The 24,362-nt window shown below is 40.3% G+C and overlaps 1 protein-coding gene across 9 annotated transcripts in view; it reads left to right on the plus strand.

Moving 5' to 3' along the window:
* Positions 1-2,663: 2,663 nt before the first annotated feature.
* kmt2cb (lysine (K)-specific methyltransferase 2Cb) overlaps positions 2,664-24,362 on the plus strand; it is a 65,320-nt gene continuing 43,621 nt past the window's right edge. For 6 of the 9 annotated variants that reach the window (XM_051402949.1, XM_051403001.1, XM_051402990.1 and 3 more), the window contains exons 1-9: positions 2,666-3,658; positions 9,261-9,446; positions 17,283-17,371; positions 18,943-19,090; positions 20,039-20,245; positions 21,840-21,949; positions 22,134-22,243; positions 22,842-23,004; positions 23,131-23,302. In XM_051402949.1, coding sequence (XP_051258909.1) covers positions 9,262-9,446; positions 17,283-17,371; positions 18,943-19,090; positions 20,039-20,245; positions 21,840-21,949; positions 22,134-22,243; positions 22,842-23,004; positions 23,131-23,302 — 1,184 coding nt within the window. In that variant the 5' untranslated portion in view covers positions 2,666-3,658; position 9,261. Of the gene's footprint in view, positions 3,659-9,260; positions 9,447-17,282; positions 17,372-18,942; positions 19,091-20,038; positions 20,246-21,839; positions 21,950-22,133; positions 22,244-22,841; positions 23,005-23,130; positions 23,303-24,362 lie in introns of all 9 variants that reach the window. The other 3 variants (XM_051402960.1, XM_051403009.1, XM_051402971.1) reach the window with 2 other exon arrangements.

A 24,362-nucleotide genomic window follows, 5' to 3' on the forward strand; every position in this document is an offset into this window, starting at 1 on the left:
GGATGACTTAGATACATCTGTGACGTCTGAATAGTAACTGTAAACCAGGGGTGCCAAACTTTTTCCCCTGGACGGCCAAAACTGAAACGTAATGGTGGACCATCATTGGCTAAAAGGAAACAGCTACTGTAGGATCCAAGTTCCCTTAATTGACTGACTTCCTGCACAAAGTGTCACTCTGCCTGCTCAGACTAATAATATAATAAATAATTAGGGATCCTACATATTTAAAAGAGCTTTTTTTTACCTCACAAAATAAAACAGCATAAAAAGCTATTTATATTCTATCTTTTAATTCACTTTTAATTGTTTTTCACTAGATCTGGCAGGACAAACTGAACCCCACTTGAAGCAGCTCGGCTATAGACCTTCTTTCAATATCAAGAAACAATGCTGATGTCTAATTCTGTGATGAATAAAAATACAATAAACATTTATGCAGATTTCATGGATTTCTGAAGCAAAATACCTCAGTCTACTAATAGACTGTAGTAACACTGGGTTACACTACAAGCTACATTTTCCAACCCTGCATGTCCTTCCTGCATAATGAAAAAATAGCTTTGTGTATTTAAAAAATTGTTTTTTCTGATATCCTGGTAGATACGGCTGGTACATCTGCTTCACTCTCAAGCCAAAAAACAATGGTAATCTGGTAATAAAGGTCCAGTATGTAGGATTTATGAGGCAGAAATGGAATATAATATGCATGTTTTCAGTAGTGTATAATCACCTGATTATAGGAATCGATGTGTTTTTGTTGAAGTCCTGACCCACCCTACTCTGCCTCTGATTGGCTACCCTAACATTCTTACCCCAACCCTAACAGATCTCCCTCCTCATGCCTAAACCTAATGAACCAACGAAGGCAACGAGTACCAGCCGGGTCACGACTTCACCACCCTGTGTGTGTGTGTGGGGGGGGAATAAAATCACCATTTGAGTCCGCCATGTTGAACCGCCATGTTTCCTGCAGTAGCCCTACACGGACAAATCAAAAACACTGGCTCAAGATAGTTGCGTTCGCGTTTCTCCTGGACGCTCGGAATCGGAGTTTGAAGTGAGGGAGTTGGGGATGTTGCAACTACACCACTGTGTGCCACTAAATCCGACATACTGGTCCTTTAAGGGGCTGGTAATATCTGAACGCTCACTAGCCATTTGCCCAAGGGACAAAAAAGTTAATTTTGCATCCTGCTGACATCATTAAACTTGAGAAGTGCATGTGAGGATTTCTTTCTTTTCTGAAAGGGGAAACGTGAATATTGACCGTAACTACTCTGTACTTGAGGCTCTTGTTCTCTTTCTCTGTCAATGGGAATCATATTTGATATGTTCTTGAAGATTGTATTTTTAATGCTTGAAATACACTTTATATATACTACTGTTTTAAGTATGGCTTATAGAATATATAGATAGATAGATAGATAGATAGATAGATAGATAGATAGATAGAGAGAGAGAGAATATATGTGACTGGACTGGTAGCTGGAGAGGTGTCAGTTCACCTCCTTGGCACTGCAGAGCAAGTCACTGAGGAGATATATACTAATGTATATATATATATATATATTAGTGTATATATATATATATATAAGATTGAGATCTTATCTACAAGTGCGACCTGTCTACAAACGAATAAATAAAATAATTCTTCATATAATTTGTGTACGTGTATACTGTATAAACAGTGACCTCTCGTGCCTTCTACATTTATTATGCTGTTTTTCCCTTTATCACTCACCTGTATACTGATATTTGATCGGTTTGCCTTGTCTCCAAATTGCCCATATTAATTAAATAATAATAATACAAATAAAATGCAAACACTGTGTCTTGAGTAACATTAGCCAGCAGGGGGAGCTCATGGTCTAGGGAAGGGGTGCCAAGGTATACCATTGAAAGGGATAGGGCTGTGTTTATTTTCTGTTAATTTTCTTGGGGCTTCTTCACTCGAAGAAACTCAGTAAGTTGTAACTAAAAGCACCGCAAAAAAAAAAAAAAAAAAAAGCTAAATGCACGTAAACACGTAACACCCACCGGCTCTATTATGTGTAGCTGCTGGAAGCCGACCCCTGGGGGGGTTTTCCGAAATTTAACCCCTTGCACGTACAGTATGTCTGCCAATTTGCAGGCTACCTCTACCAAACACCCAAATGCAATGCCTGCGTCAGTGTACGTACGTGTGTGTGTGTGTGTGTGTGTGTGTGTGTGTGTGTGTGTGTGTGTGTGTGTGTGTGAGAGAGAGAGAGAGAGAGAGAGAGAGAGAGAGCCAAAGAAAGCAGGAAAGAGGACGTTATCATGGACTAGCCTGTGGAGATCCATTTGGTCTTGGTCTGTCTGTCTGTCTGTCTGGTTGAACCACCACCACACTCGCGTATTAAAGTTAATCCATCTTTGTGCCCCCCCCAGCTCTAGAGAAAGGCTGATGACTGCTGGAGTCACTACAGCTGCTGCTTGCTGGCGAAGATTTGCATGAGCCGGAGCACCAATGGTTGACAATCTCCCTCCAGTCCGGCTCCGATCCAGGCTCCATCTTTTAGAGCCCTCCCTAGCCATTATTTTATTTACCAAATGCCCATATCCTTCCGCAGGGTCAGAGAGTATTTTGAAGAAATTGTCAAATGATTCGCGTGGCAATTTAACCGTGTCTTCTTATCGATGTTGTTAAACGTTTGCCACACTCGTCAAAAATCCCTTTCTCGACGGGCCACGCCGGTTTGGAAAGACGTCCGCGCCGTAGTTATGGTAAGGGGAGGTGGAACTAGTTTTTGAGGAGCCTGGAGGGGCTGTGATTCGGTGCCACTTATCATTAGATATGGCCACCGTTATAGAGTACACCGAAGCGTCATCTTCAACTTCAATTTAGTGATATTTTCACAGCAAATTTCGCAGTTCGGCCACCGTTGGCGGGCGGAATATACATTTTTTTGTCAAGCTAATGTTTTGTTTTTACATGTCTTTCGGGAGGCGGTTGTTACTGCGTGGCAGGCTGGCTGCGAGAGTCTCCTAACTGGCCGCTTGGTCCCGCAGCTTGTCGATGCTGAAGAAAATAGAACCAGTTGCCAACCAAGCGGTCGGCACCCAGCATTTGCTCTGCGCGTCCATTCGCTGAGGATTCGCGTTTAAAGTTTCGTTTACGTTTAAAAAAAAAAAAAAAAAAAAAGGGGGTTGAGTTTTTGCAGCCGCTTGGACTTTGGTTCTGATTATTATTTTTTTTTAATTTGTTTTTACACGTTAATGGTAAAAATTGTTGGCCGTAGACTTGGGTGGCTAACACCAACTAACGTTAGCTATATAAGCCGAACTCGTGCGACGACAGCTGTCATTGGAGAAAGGAAAGTGATCCCCCCCCCTTCCTCCTCCTCCTCCTCCTCCTCCTCCTGCTTCCCACAAATGCGTGAGCCAGTGAAGCGGTTTTCTGTTGGATTTACATCATCTGCCTTTCCATCAAATGGGCAAAGTTGGGAATAACATTGCAACGTTGGAATATAATGATATGCGTTATGCATTTTTGAGAATTGCGGTGTTGCTTCATTGGAGAGAGGCTAGCTAGCTCAATTAGCTTGCTAGCTAGCTGGGTGATAAAAGTGCGACGTTTCATCCCCCCAGTATTTTGGACATGAAGAGGATAATTCGCTATTCATAGGGCTGGAAGGTAAGCCACGGTGATATATTACATTGTTTTTTGTGTGCAAGCTAGATGTGTTTGCTATTCACCTTGTGAAAGTAAAGCTGAGCCAACGATATCCACCTCCAGTCTGATGTTGGGGGTTTGTCGCCGCCTTGGCTTTCGTGACTCAGACTATTCAACGGAACGAAACATAGAACAGGACGGTTCAGGGGTTGCTACATAACCAACACAACAACAGGGCTCAACGTTATATGTTCACCGCCCAAACACAATACAGGCGATCGACACACACACACACACACACACACACACACACACACACACACACACACACACAACTAGCGTTAGTCTGTAACGAAAAGCAGAAATAAAAGCTTACGTCATTGTATAACGTATCATTTTCACTTTTTGTGTAGCGTTGTAGTTCCCCAGAACAGTTCCGTTTCATTGAATAGACCGAGCCTTTTGTGTGTGTGTGTGTGTGTGTGTGTGTGTGTGTGTGTGTGTGTGTGTGTGTGTTGGGCTCATCCTTGCCTTGTACCCGGTTGTAAGTTTGCTAACGGGTAGCGTTAGTTAAGTTTCATCACCCCCCCCCCCTCTCTTTTCCCCCGACTATTATATTTAGCATTAGCTGTGGGACAACAAAAGGCTGAAGCGTTAATGTTTGGTGTTTCGGTATAGGCGTTAGTTACAAGCTGGTACGATGAGTTGGCCAACTCACTGCAACCATAGGTAACCTGTTTGCTATGTGAAACCCCCCTTTTCAAAGTTATCTTACTGGCTAATATCTCTCAAAGCCGAACCCAGTCTGCCGCTTCTAGTCTAACATGAAAGACGGATTCATTTCTTCATGTATTTTATTTATTTTTTTGTCACATTTAGACGATGTCAGTGTTACTTTTTTGTCTGTGGCGACAGAGTTCAACACAACAGGCTAGCTATCGTTAGCTGTATGTAACTGCTTTGTGCCCAAGCTTGAGATAACAAAAGCTAACGTTAGCATGTCTCCAATTGTGCCTGTGGTGGTCGTGACTGCCCAGTAGTCACCGGATTTTAACCTCATGTGGCCCAACAAACAACGTTATTCTCATCGCGTTTACCTGGTTGTAAATCTGGTAATAAAATGGTCCTTATCCAACTAATTTTTTTGTTACATCACTATTTACAGTGGTTTTTGGGAACAGTGCAAGTTCCTGTTTCTTATCCAAGGATTTAAGCTCAGATTCACGATTTCTGAATAATTGTACAGACAGTCTAAGCATTGTAATGACTAATATTTCTTGTGGAGTTTTGGTGTTATTGGACCACCATCTGTCCACAGAGCCTGGAGGCTGGTGGAGGCCAATATAGACATCAGAGAAAGAGAGAATTAGCACAGATCGGCAGCAAAAGATGGTGTCAGTTCCACAATATCTAAGAACACAAATTGAGACCCCTCCTGGTTCACTGCTACAAAATGCCTCTTTAATATTTGAAATAATTTCAGGCCTTGCGATGTCTTTACAAGCCACACCACGACCAGCCACCAATATCAGTGATTATAAATAACAGCCTAGGACAACAACTCATGCTAAAAGCACATTTATTTAACATGGAGCCAAACAACGTGTCTGTATCTACATACACGTTACGTAACAAAGTGTACAATGTTATGTGGTAAATCAGGCCTATCAAGGTTTTATAAACTGCTTTACTGAAAATGAAAACTAGCAACGTTGACTTTCTCATGACTCTTCCTTAACATAAGTCATAATGTAATTGTATTGTGTTACAGAAAAACAAGCTAGCCAGAGATTTATTGGAGCATATTTGTCACAACCCAGCTAGGCTCAACTTGAGTTTAATGATATTTTCACATCTATAATACAGCATCACTGCCTGGTCACAAGACACAATTAACCATATAAACCTTTCATGCTACTGTGCAATCATGGATTAGAAATCCTGGATGAAAATGGTTCAGTTTTTCACCTTCAATACGTTTTACTTTGTATGTTTTTCTTTAATCTTAAGCAGTTATTTTAATTTGAAAGCCACATCCTGTAATGTTTGAGAGAGAAAATAAACTCCCTAAAACACTGCTGTGATTACAGTACTGTCAGCTTATCAAATGGTTAACTATTGTGTTAGGAAACAGTTATCATGTTACATGTCCAGCAAACACAAACCAACATGAGCATTAGGTGTTACTGAAATTAAATTCAGTATTCTCCTGCCTGATTTAGCTCTTAAAAAAAAAAAAAAAATTAGTTATTAGCTTGCTAGATGCTCAAAGGTCTTCACTATCCTCTTGTTAACTTTGTCCATTGGTCACAACAGAAGTAGCTGCTGTTAGCCGTCACTGTCTACACTAGATGCTTTCAGCCACAGTACCGCTGTAAAATAGCGTTTAGAAACAAAAAATCTGTGACTCTTTATATACAAACTTTGATACCAACAGTTTAGCTCTCTGATGAGCAAAACACTTGCTGTGCTCCATCGTTTAAAAGTCTCACATGAACGGACAACATACAGACGGGTCACAGTTTTAAAAGAAAATGTTTAGAGATTATGCCTAGGAGCATTAAAGCTGTTATGGCAACTGGTTATTAAACACCTTTTTATTAAGACATTTTCCCTTTAATTTGGCACCTACCTGGGGTTTGTGGTGGTGAGCTTTTCAGAATGGAGTTGCTCAAAAAACTGTAAGAAATTCACAGGAAATGACAGCTGATCAACATTAGGTTTGGTCTCACATCTTTTCACGTTATCTCGTATAAACTGTAATTAAGCAGTTGAGTGGGAAAAACTGTTCACATCAGTCTTCTACTTGTAATTTGAAGTAGGAATTTCTGATATAGACGATATCTCCCACTTTGTGAAAAGAAATATAGACATGTCAACAAATTGCTGGCAGAATGGAAAAACCATTATTAACACTAATACAATCAATTCAGCTTATTTCATAGGCTATATACTGTTTGTTTGTGTCTGGTTTCACTTGGTAACAAACTGCTAACAAATGCATTACCCAACTGAAGTAGCTAATTTATCTGGCATGGCTATAAGGTTAGTGCTAGGACTTACCCGCGTTGGAATAATGTTTAAACACTCCCAAGTCGGAATAAGCCATGTTTTTTCCTATTCGTCCCATTCTGCCAAAGTTACGTCAAAGCGATGTGTTCCTCCACAAACTATACAATCGGTGGCTGAAAAAGCAATGCAGTTGCAAGGAATTATTTTTGTGTGTGGTGGGATTTTTGTATCTTTCAACCACAAGAACAACACGTCATCACGAAATAACCTGCGTAAAACATAGAGTATCACAGTGATGTGAGTGTATGGCAATCGCAGTCGCAAAACAACATGAGGGGAAAAACAGAAACGTATCCTTGATTTTCCTTTTCCCCAAAAGACCCAATGGAATAAAGGCCTGTCCCCGTTTAAGACATCTGTTTGGACCAGGTTATGTTAGATGTGCAGAGCTGAAGTTGAAATCGGTAGTGTTTTCTCTCGCTAGTACATCTCATGAGAAAACTGTGTTCACATACAATGTAAATGAAATGTTTAGTCTGGCTTTATTTGTGGGAATGTGACTGCTAGAGTGTCTTTGCATTTTTCTGGTTGTAAACAGCCAATGGATCTATTCACCCAACTATAGTCAGTCAAACTGGTTTCAAAGCTTACCAGGAACTCCAGTAGTTACTCCTATTTTCCTCTAGGCACTTTCTTTCTTGTCCCTGCCTCTGTACATGAATGAATTGGATTAATACAGCACCAGATTTTCCCTGAAGTTCAATTGCTGTCAACTAGTCGCTGACTGATATGGACTTTTCAATGGCCGAAGCCGATGGCCAATTTATAATGCTCATATTAAAAGAAAAGTCATAATTACATTATTCCACACACATTACGTTCTAATATATACATGGTTATCTTATCCAGTATCATGTTGTTTTTAGATGTGTTTATGCTGTGGATTTCCGAACATAGCATTTATGTAGTATGTAAGGGATGAACAGTATGTCAGAAGTGACATTACTGCATTATTCTATACAGAATAATATCTATTTAATGCTAGCCACTAATGTTTTTAGATTAGATTTAGCTGTCATGTGATGGGAGAAATATGTTAACATTTATGAAAGATGATGGTGACAGTGATGAAATTTAAGAAAATGTTTATAACAAGATGCTTGAGAGTTACAGGGCTTAAAACAAACCTTTTCACCTTCCCAAAACTCAGAACGTGGATTGCTAACATTGTTCCTCAGCAGCTGCACTGATCAGGCTTTCTGCCGATGTGCGTGAAGACATTTTTTGTTTATTGGCCATGAGTACAGTCATCGGCATCGATAATCTCAAAATGCCACATAATCGGCCTGATGAATCAATCACTATTTTCAACACAAGTGTCTTTGCCTCCGTTTGTGCTAGGGGTAGGCGGTGTGGATAAAATCATCACAGTATATATATATATATATATATATATATTTTATTGCCCAATATTTTTTGGAAATTATATTGAGAAACTGTTTCTTGATAAAATACGCAGATGGGTGTTGTTCATTTTTGACTAATCCAGTAAATCAAATACCCTTTTAAGTCGAGGTATTTTATCACATTCCTGAAAATCAAGTATTTCCAAAAAGCAGTCCTGCTCACTGATTTTGAAGCATTTCCGACAACGGCACAATTCACCCAGACGTTAAAGGGATAGATAGCTTGATAAAAAATGGTATAGAACAATCTTTGGTAGTTGAAATGGTCTCATGTTATGCAGTATCCAGTGCACTAATGCCACCTCATATCTCTTCACATTGTACAATGCAACTAAAGGGCAGCATTCTCCATATTTACCCCTGTACGCGTTTGTAGTGGGTTTCAGTGGGTGGGTTGCTGCAAATAGAAAACCTGGATCGCCTGGATGTCGTATGATTATAGAATGCTTTCATTAAGAAGTGGAAAATGCTGCCGCTCCACTCGGCTCACATTGGCCAGAACCTGAGTTAATGAACATTTCTCTGCTCAGAATTGGCAACTTCTGGTGTCGAGGGCATTTCTTCAAAAAATGCTGGCGTCATGAGGTGAATAAAAGGTAATGCACCCTGGGTATATATAAAAGGCATCCAAGATTCTTCAATCTCATCGAATATGATTGGAGCTAGGTGTCTTTCACTACTAAGAGGATGCCCAGTGTTTTTTTTTTTTTTTTTTTTAGTTAGGTGACACATGATCAAGCAAATCTAAAAAAAGGATGCAGTTTGTGAATATTTATCATAATCAATTGCCAGGGAATTAGACATCACACATATAACCTATTGAATGGGCTACATCCTTTTTGCAAGTAATATAGGAAAACCTTAACCCCTTTGTGTAGGCAGTTCACTTTGTCTGAATCAAAAATGCCTTTAGAACATAAGGACATCTGGATATCTCGGTGAACTAAGCTGCAAGCCACTTTCCTCCACCATTAAGGGTTTGACTTCCCATGACATTTCATCTCCTTTTTCCTATCCACTCTTTGCCTGTAACCTGTAAACAATATGAAAACAGATGTTTTCCTCTTTGAATATGAAACGTTGAGTTAATTAGCTTAATGTGTAACACCTATCATGATGTGTCTTTTTAACCATTTTATCTCCAGAATGTCATCAGAGGATAAGACTGTGGAACCCTCTGACCAGGGACCTTCACCGCCCTCCAGCAGTGTAGGGGCCACGTCCACAGGAAGTCCTGCCCACGCAGACAAGCGACCACGTGGCAGGCCGCGCAAGGATGCTGCCATCCTACCCCAGGCGCCACCCTCATCTGCGTCTAAGAACAGGAAGAAGTAGGTTTCTACCTTTTTTAAAGTAATCTCATCATGTTTTTATGCCATAGGGAATTTTTGAATTCCTCAAATTAGATGTAGCTTAGTGCTGTTATATAATATAGACTTTCCTATAATGCTCTTGCGGCCAGGTGCCAGGTCCAGTACACTTTGTCCCCATATTTAGGGTTGTCCATTAGGTATAGGGGTAGCCAGTGGTCTGTCGGACCCGTTGAGATGGCCCATTTATGTATGGAGTCATGAAAACACTCCCTTAGAGTGACACTTTAAAGTTCTTCTGGGTAAACAATATTGAACATGGTTCATAACCCAGAAAAAGATAACCCGTGGTTCACACCGCCCCCGTCTGCGTGGTGGAACTTCTTCATTTTGATTTCGGCGGCCATGTTAACCGATTACAGCAGTCAGACTGCCCACGTGAGTTGCAACGCTTCACGATGCGATGCTTAACTAGAGAGTTGAGGTCTTGCCTATCTTATTCCAGGAGCTGCGCTCATCTCCTAGCAAAAGAGGATAGTGAAAAGGATCTATTGGTAGTCATATCCACATATTACAGTACAATTTAAACTTCTTCCACTCCTCTCCCTCTCTCTCTTTCTTTTTTTCTTTCTTTCTTGGGTAAACAACCACACATGACTGCTTTCTGGCTACCACTCATTTAAACAACCCCCCCCCCCCCCCCACACACACACACACACACACACACACACACACACACACACACATATATATATATATATATATATATATATATATATATATATATATATATATATATATATATATATATATATATACATATGGCATTGTTATTTAAATGATATGGATTTTCATGCACATTTTACAAGGAAAAGTGTATGTGGAAACATAAGGCAGCAGCAGCTCCAGAGCAGCCACACAGTTGACACGCTCTTTGTGTAAACACTGCACACGTGCCAGACCGTAGACGCCACGCGCTGCTCAGGCGGCCTATGTGAACCGTAAGATGGAGGTGTCCTTTCAAACCATATATCATGATATTTCAGATATGGTTCTGGCCAATACTTTAACCACCATTCTACACCATCTCATGAGGAATCGTATATTAAACTGTGGGTAACCATAGTGATAATACTTGCTTGACGCTAGGTTGCGAGTTAACTCGTCCTGGCAAAACTAAAGTAACCATGGGATGGATGGATGGATGGATGGATGGATGGATAGATAGATAGATACTTTATTTATCCCAAGGGAAATTCAAGTAAAGTAATGGACTACAAACATGCTTTAAAGAATTGTGATGTAGTTTTTCATTATGGTGTCTATCCTCTAGGGGTGGGCGATATGGGCAAAAAATAATATCTCAATATTTTTTGGGATTTTGGCGATAACGATAATCAGTCGATATCCTTTAAAATGTGATTAGAATTGTCTGAGCTGTACTTGTGTCCACCAAACGCGTTTACAGCGCTGAGAGAGCTCAAAAACTCATTTTCCGAGCGCCCAGCGGTGTTAAAAGTTGAACAGATTTCAACTTGAAGCACTCTGAGCGCTGCGCTAAAAAAAAACCGTCTCCGCTGACATCTTTTTACCGCTGAAGGCGCTTAGCGCTCTGAACGCTGAAGCCCATAGGACCCACGTCTCGGCACTAAATCATCTGAAGTACCGGTAGCTTCAGGGACTGGAGGTGTTTGCATTTTCTCTCTACCATCACAACGCGCTGCTAAACTGTTGCAAGGAGGATGCTAGCGAGAGGTCACGTGATCACGTCATGTGATCACGTAGTTGTTGTGTGACTGAATCCTGCCATGCTGTAGAGAGCGCTGCTGCACCGTGTATTAATGGATGTGAGGAGTTTCCGCGGGCGTTTCATTGTTTTTGTCGAAGTAATTTAAATACTCGATAATGGAAATTTGCACATCGTCAAAACAACAATGACGATATTATCGCAAACGATATATATCGCCCACCTCTACTATCCTCCATCCCATCTGCTCGTGTTTTAAATTAGAACACCTCGGCATGTGTTATTTCTTAGTAAGTTTATTGTTTAAAATCATCTGTAAAGTAAGTAATAACACGCACATTTTACATAAAACAATGATGGAGTTGGCCCAAAACCATATCATGAAATCTGGATAAAGTGGGCCTGTTTTATTTATAATAAAAAAAAGCCCTATTTTGACAAGAAGTACAAATCAAGAAGATCTTTCAGAAGCATCTAGCTGTTAAAATAAAAAATCTTAACAAGTTCCAGTTGGTTGTTCAAAACTGGTAATGTTTCGTCCAGCCCAGAAATGTCTTATGAGGTATTGTACAAGGTGCCTGGCTTCCTTGTGACTTCCATAGCAACATATAATGCAGCTTAGAGCTGCTCTGTAATATAAAACCCGCAAGGTTCTTAACTCTCTCCTTAGTCTGTCCTCTCAATCAATCTTAATACCCTGCTCCCAATGGATCGTTTAATCTGCAAGCATCCAGACGATGCGTTAATGCCACAGTGGAAGGATGACCTGGGACAGACTTGAATTGCTTCATGTTGATAAACTGGTCAAGAGCGTATCATCAGCAGAAATGTGGTTTTCTTCTTAGAGTTATTTATATTGTAATGGTCAGTGTTGTCATGGTCCAAATTAAAGCTGTAGTTGCTCGTTTGAATTAGGCTCTTTGTAAGGCTGCAGAGAATGGCTGAACGATTATCGCCGTTATTTAGCTCAATATTGATACACAATTATTTATCTTTGATTGGATTAAGTGAGATACAGTGAACCTCCAGAAACAGTGAGTTCATATTCCACCAACTCTCAACCATGATCAGGGTTTGTGTGGAGACCTCAGGTTGTACTTTCAGCCAGTTTAATACACCCCAATTTCTTATCTTATAAAAACAATAGCCTAATGGGCCTTATTAGAACCCAAACTACTATCTGTAATAGGACGATAAGTGACACACTATCCTTACACTTGAGAGTGTACCAAATCCACAGAGCTGTGAATTCTCCTCCATAGAGCAATCTTGTGTTCAGACCAACTGGCTTCCTCTTTTAATGGAAATAAGCAGTGTGTATAAATATTAAAATTACCAGTGCTAAGTGTTAAAAGCCAGTTTACTTGTGACAAAGGAGGATGTGTCAGAAATCGCTCTTGTAGACCTGGTTGTTGGAATTTACTAGATTTTGCCCACGCTCCATCTGTTAGTGAATCCATTTCAGAACAACATGATCCTTGTCGGGTTTTCCAGGCAGCACCCTGCTAGCTGGGACTACTTACCAAAGCATTATTTTCACCTTTTCTTTTTTTTTTCTCTCTCTCCCTGTGGTGGGACTGTGGGGGGGATAAGTTGTGCAGGGTATGGGGTTGAATGTTAGTCTTGAGCGTTTGTCAGTGAAATAACTGGCTGTCTCAATGCTGAAATTTGATGCCTTTAGCGTAGTTATATATAATTACAGTTGAATGTTGTGTAGCAGTCTATGAAAGGATGTCATCACCCCCACCACCAACTACTTTGTGTGTATACACCAGATTGTGGTCATAGATGTAAATGTCACACACAGCTAATTTCTGCATTTGGATTTGCCTTGTGGTATCAAAACCCACTGAAATGTCATTAGCTGTTGACCGTATAAGTTTGCTCGGAACGTATAAAGGAAAGTCTGTGAGACAGACAGCATAGCACTCGAGTTGATCGTGATATATGCCTCAAAGCTGTAAATATTTGTTGCTCTGCTGCTGCTGTAGCTTTACATGTCTCTGACCTCTTGTGTCATGTTGATCAGGTGAAATATATGATTTTACTTTTATCTGTTCAAGCTCTTTGTCTCGTAAGCATTGAACATGCTCTCAAAAGTGTAATGAGAAACTGCATGAGGGTTGATTTTGGAAAATGTAGACCTATGCTTAGAACACTGATAAATTGCATCAAAGATTTATTCTAATTTATTCTAACTGAATATTGATCGGTTGCTCAGTTCTTGGGATTGTCCGAGCAGATGCTACACACGACTAAGCTGTTGGTTTTTTTTCTTGATTTATTTTTCTAATATCACATTCAGTAATTTATTATTATTATTATTATTATTATTATTATTGTAAATAATGTTGTGCCTCGTCACAGTTGTATACAGTCAGATTCTGTCATACACATATCTCTGTGTGATCCAAAAATACAGCAAATCCGCCCATATTTGGCTCAGTAATTGCTGTTTTTTGTCTTTTAGAATAACAGGAAAAGAGCTCTCTGTTAGAATTTGGTTGTTTGTTTCCACCTTATTAATATATTTATGTTTGACTCAAGCTTACAGGTAATTATGTTTTAGGTTTGCTAGAGGCCTCCTGTCATTCTTGGGTTTTAGGATTGTTCCTTATCTTGACATGGAAGTCATTTAGAGGGAGGGGTTGATTTGGCATACAGCCATTTGTGATTTTTCTCTCCAGTGGCACTGAAAATTACCCCCCCAACCCACTCATCCCTGCATCTCCTCCCTCTCTTCCAACCCCCTGTGTCCTCCTGTGTACCCCTGAGACATGCTGCTCTCATTTGGCCTGTGTTTGCTCTCCCCACTTAGCATGCTAACAATTGATGTTGCTGTTTAATTTGTATCAATGACAATTATCCCCTCCACATGGCGCTCCCAAGATTATTTTAACTGAGCTCCCATTGGAAGATGCTGACACTGACAGATCTCTCCATACTGTATGTAAAAGAGGGGTATTTGCTGCTGTGCGCATCTGTATGAGTCGGCACACAGGCATATGGTTTGAAACCTAGACATGGTTGTCTGATTTGCTGACAAAGCACTGACTGAGATATGGTAAGGGCTATACTTCTTTATAATGGCCACATTTTTTTTCTTGTTTTAAAATTGTGATGACTTCTCTAAAGAGATGACAGGGGGAAGTGGAAAAAATGCTAAGATTACATTTAGCATGGCATTCCAGAGAGAGAGTCTTGAAAAGGAGCAGTAATGAGATATTTTTGGGTCACTCAACAGGAGGTAAGACACATGAGAAGGGATATCCCGATCAAGTTTTTTTTTTTTGCTTGGCTCTCAATCCAAGTCCTTTTTAATAATGAATATTTGCCAATGCACAGTTCTGATCCAATACTTGCCTTCCTGCAAACTATACCTGCATAGTGCATCCAATTTACTACTGTGTAAAATGTGTGACAGCCACATATTTTAATAGCTCAATATTAAAATATGTACCTGGTTATAAAGATTCCCCTGATGGTTTTATTTAATATTTTGTCTTTATAGAGTTCCAGTATTTATGGGGGTAAAATGTATCTACTGAAAATATTCGGCTACATTACCACTTTTCTAGTACCGTAAACTAGATTAACGGACAAACTACTTTAATCTGCTCACCTTGCTTTTCCTTTCAGTACTCTTTAGCACACATGAACACACCTATTCTGGTCTGTGTCTCACAAACACACACACTGACTCGCCCCGCCTCTTTCCTTTTCTCTAGCTACATGTATGTAGAATTCAGCAGTGTGTTTTATAAAACACACTGCTGAATTCTATTTTAACAACAGCAGGGGAGCTGCATGTGGAGGAGGCTCGTTGTTAATCAAAATGATCCAAACCAACGTGTTACCAGATGAATGAAAAACATCGGTACCAGTTGGTGTGTTTACTGCTGTTCACTCTTGCTTGGTTCGTGCTTGTAAAATAAACCGTGTCCGTGTCAGAGAACATCTCTATCTGTGCTTCTCTGCAGAGCATGTGTGATTGTGACTGGACTACAGGAGGGGCAGAGCGAGGGGAGACTAGTTAATCGATCACAGATAGTTGTACTGGGAGTGAGAGATACTTTGCGGAAGCAATGGTGCAAAAAACTAAAAGTGCAAAAAAATGTCAGTCCATTATGAAACTGTGGTGGACCACAGTCTAGGTAATTAATGGGAAACACTGCAAAGACTTGTCTAAATAAAATTGGCAAAAATTTTAATTTGATTTAAAGAATAGGTAAACAACACATATCTGAGCAAATATTCAGTGCCAGCTTTCAGTACCTGACATACTTCAGAACTCTAGTGCTACACATTTTGCTCAGTGCTGATAAGATTTGAGAACTTTTTTTCGCTTGTGTTTTTTCATATTCCTATCTATAGATAGCCATAAGCTTTATTATATTAATAACACGGTTATTATTTGTGTCACATACACTCCTAAATAAATAAAAATGATATCTGACTTCATATATTCATTCCATGGTAGCGGTTACATGTCTATATGCAGTGGACGGTAGTTCTATAAAACTTTTTTCCTTCTTCTTTTGATTCTTTTGATTTTTAAGGGCTAAGCCATAATTGTTCAAATTGATTGGATCAGGAGATTCTCACTATGGCAATGGCTGTGCATTCAGATGCAGCGACTGTGGCTAGCTCCTTAAAACTTCTGTTTTAATAATAATAATTTAATTTAGGTTTGTTTAATGCAGTTGGAGACTAAGGAGCAATGTAATTCGTATATAGAGAGCAGTTTTTGCATTTAAAACACAATAGAACAACTTTAATGATAAATTGAGTAATACATCTAGTTCTCAGAGACAAAATTGTGACACAGCTATTAGTTGTAGTTCATAATATTAAATAGGCCTCAAAATGTGTTGAATATGATGATCTTGCATGTAGCTAATAACAAATTACTTTGCGATAGTCAGTGTAACAATAAATAGAACACTGACCTTTTCACAAACCCACTGTTCTGAAAACATTACCATCATAACCATCACCTCATTACTAGTGTACATACTTACGTACCCAGCTGTGACATTTTTGACGAAACAAAGCTTATTTTGAGAGGTACTACAGTAGTTGGTGTCAAAAGATAGTGTAGCTGTTGATTATATATGTTGAGAGGTTACAGCTGTGTTAATTTTTTATTGGCTGTCCATGTCCATGTATCCAGATATGCATCTAAGTGTGTGTAATCCATGGTAATTCTAGTCCATTTGGAGTAATTATTAAAACAGTAGGACTGTCATTGTACCCATCTATAGACTTCTCTTAAAGCACCACAATGACCAAATATGCCAGAAGCAGAATGAAAGTAGCCTTTTTGGTGGGATTTTTGAATAACAACTATATAAAATTAATTGTATTTTGTGTTTTCTCTGCATGATGGATTTTGTCCACAGCTTCAATGAACAATTCCATTTTTATTGGGATTTGATATACATCACAGTCCCTAGTGATTATGCAAACAACCCTAAGGAGGATATTTCTGTTCAAGATACCAAACATGACTCATGCACATTCATGATTAGATATTTGTTTGTGGTGTCTTAAATTACAGAGCTATTATCATATAATAAGTAATGTCTGTTTTCTGATTTGAAATTCAACTAGAGCATGTTCAGTTAGAGTCTAATGAGTCGTCATCCCTCAGGGGACTGTAGATGATCAAGCTATTTGTTTCATGTTGCTCTGAAGATGAACACATACTTCAGTTCTGGTGTATGAGCAACAGTCAATTTTGATTGGTTATAATCTTGTCACCTTACATGGGCATTGTCAATTACTGTGGGATGATGCTACATTATTGATATAGTGCCTCTTTTTTTTAATTCCCAAACTGAATCTTCAGAGCAGAGTTATCTAGATTGGCCTGCCTCCATCTTTTAACTCCACATACGACCAGTCTGTATTGTACACCCCCACTACCACCCTTCCGCCTTGCCCAGCGGCTTGAGTGCCTCCATTAAAAATCAGTGACAGCTGTGACTATATTTAACTAATTCATGACCGCACCGCCGCCCCCCACTCCTGAGGCAAACCCAGGCACTTTTTCTTGTCTTGTTTTTCACTGCCTCTATTTATTTGTTTGTTTCTCTTCCTCACCCCAGGGGTCGCACCAGAGGGAGGGTTGTTGTGGATGAGGAGGACAGCATGGATGGGACTGAGATAACAGAGTCCATAGGCCCTCAGGATACAGGTGAGACTTCGCAATCCCCTTTTTAGATCCATCATGTACATGTTGGTTGTGTTGGGAGGGATATAAGACTTGAACTTGCTCATCCAGGTAGCCTCGTGTGGAGAGTGCTTCAAAAGGGTATTTCAGTAAAGGTAGAGGAGTCTCCCTCTCCTGGAGAAGGATGGATGAGAGCTTTTTCTTGGCACCCCATGCTTCTACTTCAGGGCTATAATTGAAAGGGTTTAGCTTGAGCTGTGAAGCTGCAGTGGGTGTGTATTTTTTTTTCTCCCCTTACTGCTTCCATCTTTCCTCCTGCTCTGAGATTGGCATTGAGGTGCAGTGGGAAAGAGCCCAAGGCTAATGCCCTCTAAAAGCTTTTTAAAATCCCATCAGTCTCTCCAGACCCATTTATGTGCTTTTTTATGTGTGTACATCACATCACGTGACCATGCATCCCATTCTCATACATCTCAGTGCTGCCCTGTTGCTGTGCTGGAGATATCAGGGAATGAAATTCTGCCAGTGGCTAGCTTTACTTTTATTAGCTGTGGTTTCTGTTACATGAACAATAGGTATTTTTGGGGGGAAATTTTAGATTTCAACAATTCCAACAATTATTTTTTTTTTTAATCTGTTGTTGATATTTTTGTTGTTTCTTTGAAAAGGTCAAAACACAGGTTTACAATTCTGTGTATCGCCCTTAATTTGTGACACTTTAACAGTGTAACTTTAAATGTTTTTATGAAAACCACTTTTGAAAACATTTCATATTAAATCATGTATAAATCATATTAAATGCTTATCAGAGCAACAAGGTTATTGTTAATTATATTATATTTATATTTAGTTATATAAAACATAGAGGATACAATTTCCGACACGTCACTCATATCCCAAGACTGTAAGAAGTCTTACACAGGTATGTTCCGTTATTAGGAGGTAATGAGCTTGAATTTGTCCTTGTGTAATTCCATTGGATGACACTGAATCATTGCAGTATTAGCCTAATTACATCTCAATGAAATGTTAATAAAATTTTTGCATGGCCCAAAGTCTCAGTGAGAGATACGTTTGGGAGCTGTTTTGTATGATTAGCACAGTGAATAAAGCCCTTTTTTTTGGTAATTTAGATCAAAAGCACTCATGATGGTAACAAAATTGAGTTGTTGCATTTTAGGCTAAATATTGGCCATTAATATAAACCCAACTTCTTGAGACATTTTGGCTGCAATGATTCTTATTTTTCCATGCCTCCATTGTTATTGCTATTCTGTAAGAGGTTGATTTTCCCAATGGGTTCACTGTAATCAGTGCTTGAGCATATGGTCTCCATATTTTACCATCCATCTCACTAATAAAGGCTGTGTTTTTGACCTGGAGGAAACCGACTAGAATGCAATCAACCTGCCTTCTGACAGCTTTTATCTGTCAGATGATGCATGCCGATGTTACAGTCATAATTGGCAACGGATTGAAAAGCAGCTAATAGCATAGAGGCCAATGCTGAACAGGCTGCAACACTCTGCTCTGAAGAGATTTATTGCTTTGTTTTCTTCCTAACTAACTGATCTTTTTTTTTTTGTTACCATCAGAAACCCCAATCCAGCCAGTGGAAACTGTGGAACTGGTGACCACTGAGGTGCCAGAGGAGGACAAGCCCTCTTCCCCTCTGGCCCAGAGCCCTCCAGCTGAGAATTCAGCAGGACCATCTGTCCCAGCGAGTAGAGAAGTCAAAAACAGGTTAGAAACACTAAACTTACCCTGAACCATAACTGTTTGAGAAATAAAGATCCTTGTGTTTCATTTAAAGTGTTTATATGGATGTTTACATGGCAAGCATTAGTATGCAATTGTGCATTTATATCCAGCAATGTGATATGCTGTTTGTCTTACTGTCTACACATGCATGGATGAATTGTAATGGAGTCATCAGCTGGTAAAGGCCTCCTCCTAGGTGCCACTCTGTTAAAGGTTGTAATCAATCTCCTGGTCTGTCTCTGCCATTGATGTTAGTGATGGAGGGCAGACCAGCAGCATCTCCTGGGATCTTATTAACAAGGCCATCTTATCCCTTAAAAATGTGATAAATATTTACTGCCCATTTTATTTGACAACTTTCCAGCTTTTGGCCACTGTTCTCTCTTTTTGTCTCTTTACCACTCTGTCTCCAAAACACCTTTCTCACGGAATCTGCAACACTTCCATGTGTAGTTATTCTTATAAGGTGATGGGTTTTATTTTCAACTTCTTGCAGAGAAATTCATGCAGAAATATTTGCTCAATGTGAAAGCAAAGCTGCATAGTGTTAATAAAATATATAATAAAAGCACTGCATCAGAAATTTAATTGTGACCTCAAAGTCAAAAATTGTAACAGATCTTTAAATATTTTCCTAAAATTAAACCCAAGGCTACACTTTAAAGTTCATGTGAAGCCTACCTGCTACTTATATGCCCTATGGGTTTCAGAAGTGGTTCATTTTATACATTTATGTGTGTGTATATGTGACAATGTGTGCACCAGCCTCACAAATGTAGCCATTATGTGTTTACATGTATGTTGTTGCCTATACAGTCCCATTACCAGAAGAAGGAGGCCTTAATTCATGCTGACATTCATGGCACTGTATTAGGTCACAGTAGGTATATATAATTAAACACCCCCTTCCACCCATTTTCTTTGTTTCAGTGAGCGTCTCTGTGCCTTCTGTTACTGCGGTGGCCGTAGCCTGCTGGGTCAGGGGGATCTGCAAGTATTCAGCACAACGCCTCAGCTTGAAGCACTCTTCAGTCACAAGGGTGGAGGAGGCTCAACGAGCGATAGCAGTGATGGTGATAAAACCACTCAGCCAAAAATGGCCGGAGAGACCACCTCAGGACAGAGGGAAAAGACAAAGTAAGTCGGCCTGACTGACACTGTTGTCACAAATGGTTTGGCTGTCAGTACAGTAAAGCCATCTGTGACGAGTCCCTCTAGTAAGCTAATGAGCTGTACTAAATGAAAATTTGCTTATGGCCCCACTTCAATGATCTTTTGGTGTCTTGAGTCCCTGTACCAACCGGATACTGGTGGGGAAATAATGTTGTGGTAAAAATTGTGACCAAACTTTATTTACTTTAGTAAACTTTACTTGAAAATTCGAAATTGATTCTTTTATTTTGAAATTACCCTTTCCCTGGAAAGCAGTATTGTTACTCAGTGGATTAGGTGCAATGGTGGTGGTTAATAAATGGCCACACACTTCTACATACGTATTTACCTATGCACAAACTCATACTCAGAAAGGAACATGCACACAAAACAAACACACAGGCCTCACAAGCTAAGGGGCCTCTCTCAGTTAGCAGGTTGTGTTGTCATTCTACAGTTGAAGGCTAAATTATCACTGTGCCTCAGCAGTCAGTGTCCCCCATGCTCAGGGATGCCACATCAGGTGAAGTGTGTGTGTGTGTGTGTGTGTGTGTGTGTGTGTGTGTGTGTGTGTGTGTGTGTGTGTGTGTGTGTGTGTGTGTGTGTGTGTGTGTGTGTGTGTGTGTGTGTGTGTGTGTGTGTGTGTGTGTGTGTGTGTGTGTGTGTGTGTGCACTCACATATTTGCACATTGTGCCAACAAAAGACCCTCCTTGGACACTTTTGGACAGCTGCCTAATTTGTTTTGGTCCTTTGGATCCAATTGGGCGTCTCTCTGGGCTCCCAGTGACGTAATAGGCAGTGGGAGCAGTATGGGTCTGGCAGCATTCCAAGCCAACCAGTATCTGTTGTGTTGTTGCTGTGTGATTGGTCATTGGGGTCAGTCCTCAGTTGTGCCACACAGAGGCACAGGAGGGAGCACAGGGCAGGAGGAGAAATTATGTATTGATTTGTCAGAGACGCAGAGGTGGTGGACAAATGGGAAAACTCTGGAAATGTAAAGAGGTGGGAGAAGATCATTTCATAATTGGTGATGAAACTGGCTGGCTGTAAACAATATGCTGTCAAGGCTGTTTGTCATGAGTGTGCCATCATGCTTCTAGAAACCAGTCTCTTGATTTTGGCCGTTGGTTTGTTTACTGGAACTTAGGTCTTTTTAAATGCTAATGCTCCCTCTCCACATTTTCCGCATGCTATGCAGCTCACTAGTTCAAGCCAGGGACTCGGGGAAACGCATCCTTTTCAACAGATTTTATGAGACAGAACAGCCAGCCTCTTGTGCACACACCAAACAAGATGGCCCTCTTCCTCCTCCTCCTCTCCCCCCTCCCCCACAGCTTTTTATTTGCTCTCTAACATTTTCCCCCAGCTCCTTCTCTCTGTCTTCATCTCTCTGCTTTTGTAAAAACTCCACATCGTCTTCTACCTTTATGTCTCTACTCTCGTTTCATTCCTAAATTGAATCAGGCTGTCCTTCTTCTGCGTTGTATATCTTTTTAGTTGTCCAAAAAACAAACCAAAAAAACAAAAAAAAAACCTGTGCTGACCCGCTTTCTCTGCAAACCTCTTCCTTTGTTCCAGTGGGTCTGAAAACTGCGAGGAAGAACCAGACCCAGCCAGTCGATTTTGGGATGAGCTTTCTCATGTCGGCCTTCCACAAGATCTTAACGTCCAGTCTCTCTTTGAGTCAGGTAAGATCAATAGATAATTTTTACTAATTTTTACCAGGCGTTTTTTGCACCTTTATTAGAAAATGAACATTTTACATATTAATATATTAATGAATGCAACATCAATATGTTGATGCAGAATCAGCACCAGATGTTAAGTCTAACCTTTTGTCATTGTCACTTCCTTTATGTCTTGAAATTTCAGGGCAATGCTGGGCACATCAGAGTTGTGCCTTGTGGTCCGAAGGTGTTTGTGAGGGCGAGGGACAATCTCTGCTTAATGTGGACAGAGCCATTGACTCAGGGAGCACAAAGGTGAGTCAGGGGAGAACATCCATGGACTAATAGGTGTTAACACCATCTTAATGTGTTGGGACAGCAGGGAGGGACTGCTTCAGTGAGGCACGGCAAAGCTGATGGATCAGACTGGCTGGTAAAGGTCGGCCCGGCAGCGTGGATCTCTCAGCTGTGAAATGGAAAAGGTCACGCCACTCAGCAGGGCTGAGCTCTCATGGCAGCTTTGCTCCTAGTGTTAGCAGAGGCACAGCTCACAACCCTCCGATTGCTTTTGCAGGCCATTTGTCGTGTACCCCATCAGCAGGTCTTCCACATGATCTCCATAGTGGCCATTAGTGCACGCTCACAGAACTTAGGAGAGGAATAGGAAATGGTTGAGGTTTTGTCTTGAATGTGATCATCAGGGGGCTAAAACGGGTTAAAACAGGGGTCTTGATATCCTAAGCTGAGAAAACCCAGTGGTTTCCAAAGAGACATTAAAGGATAAAGCACTGTCTTCACGCCAGTCATAAAAATGGCTTTTTGGAGTTGTTGTTTCTTGGCTGTTCGTGGGTTTTTATTAATTTTACTTGCAGATAAGGACATTTTAGACATATTTATTGCTCTCTTTCTGCAGCACTGTGCATACTGTAAGCGCCTTGGAGCATCCATTAAGTGCTGTGCTGAAGGATGTGCTCAACTCTACCATTACCCCTGTGCTGGGGCAGCGGGGACCTTTCAGGATATCAGGAGTCTCTCGCTTCTCTGCCCAGAACACACTGAATTGGCCATTCACAAATGTAAGTTGAGTAGAATTGTATACATTGTATTTAAAAGCTTTCTCTGACATTGTATCAACTGTACTGTCTAATGTCTGTCTTTTCTAGACTTACATCCTGTTTCTTTCATTTTTTCTTTGCCTATAGTCGTAGATGATGTAAATTGCGCGCTATGTGATAGCCCAGGGGACCTACTGGACCAGCTCTTCTGCACCAGTTGTGGTCAGCATTACCATGGAATATGTCTGGACATGGCCGTGACCCCTCTAAGGCGGGCAGGTTGGCAGTGCCCTGAGTGCAAAATCTGTCAGACATGCAAGTGAGTCACATTCCCATCCGCCTAAATAACGTATCTCAAACTGAATGTTTTTGTCCTCTCTAGCTTTTCTTTCACTTTTCTTCGTACTATTTTTCTCTATAGCTACCAGGCATGGTGCTTACTGCTGGTTTGTTTACCTCTGTGGGTTGTGAGGAGCTAACTGGATGTTGTACCCTGAAGCTCAGTCTTGTAACTTCTGACCTTATTTAAACAGCACAGGAGCTCTGCTCGCAACCAGGCCTGTTTGCCTTAGGAGAACACTGTCCATTGAGCTTTCTGTTCTGTATTTGCATGGAAACCCTAGTACCATTACTGCAATACTGCATAGCATGGTGTTTATTAAGATGAGTAGGGATTCAAGATATATTGTCGCAAACTGCTCTCTTATTATTAACATTTCCAAAGTCTCCGTTGCTACGTGAAACAACAACAACCTTCGAGCTAGCAACCTACATGCTGAAAATGGCAAGTTATGTTCGTACCATTGGCAACCAGGTTAGGGTAAAGAGGTTAGCAGCTGTTTCTCCAGCTGTAGCACACCGCTGAAACAAAGCGTGGAGACTGTTTGTGTTAAAACTAGGGCCTTCAATATTTTCCATTCTTACACACAACAATCAATCATCCTTGTATTAATTCTGTAAACAAGGTACATTCACCACCTTTAATGGCTGTATAAATATTGTATAAATATGTACTGCTGGCCATATAATACTAGTTAAATAACAAGGCCACTTAATGTTCTCCAGAAGTAATTGCTCTGGTATTAGATGCAACATATCAGGACAACTTGCTACATGTTCTCGCCTACACATAGCTGCAGGCCTCATCTTGTGTATGTGTTTATCAACAATGGGTTGTCAGTCAGTAAGGGACAGTCAATGTGCTCAGCCAGTCTTCTTGCTTCTCACTGTAAGGTTTTTTTTTTTTTTTTTTGTGAATGACGATTGTATTGTTTTTGGTTGTTTAGAAGTATATTGTTGGCAACAAAAGCAAACAAATCTTCCTCCATTTCCTGAAAAATATGAACAGGAAGCAATAAAATGCTGGTTCTATCATCTGA

Source organism: Dicentrarchus labrax, unplaced genomic scaffold, assembly GCF_905237075.1.
Source record: "Dicentrarchus labrax unplaced genomic scaffold, dlabrax2021, whole genome shotgun sequence".
In the NCBI taxonomy this organism is placed as follows: domain Eukaryota; kingdom Metazoa; phylum Chordata; class Actinopteri; family Moronidae; genus Dicentrarchus; species Dicentrarchus labrax.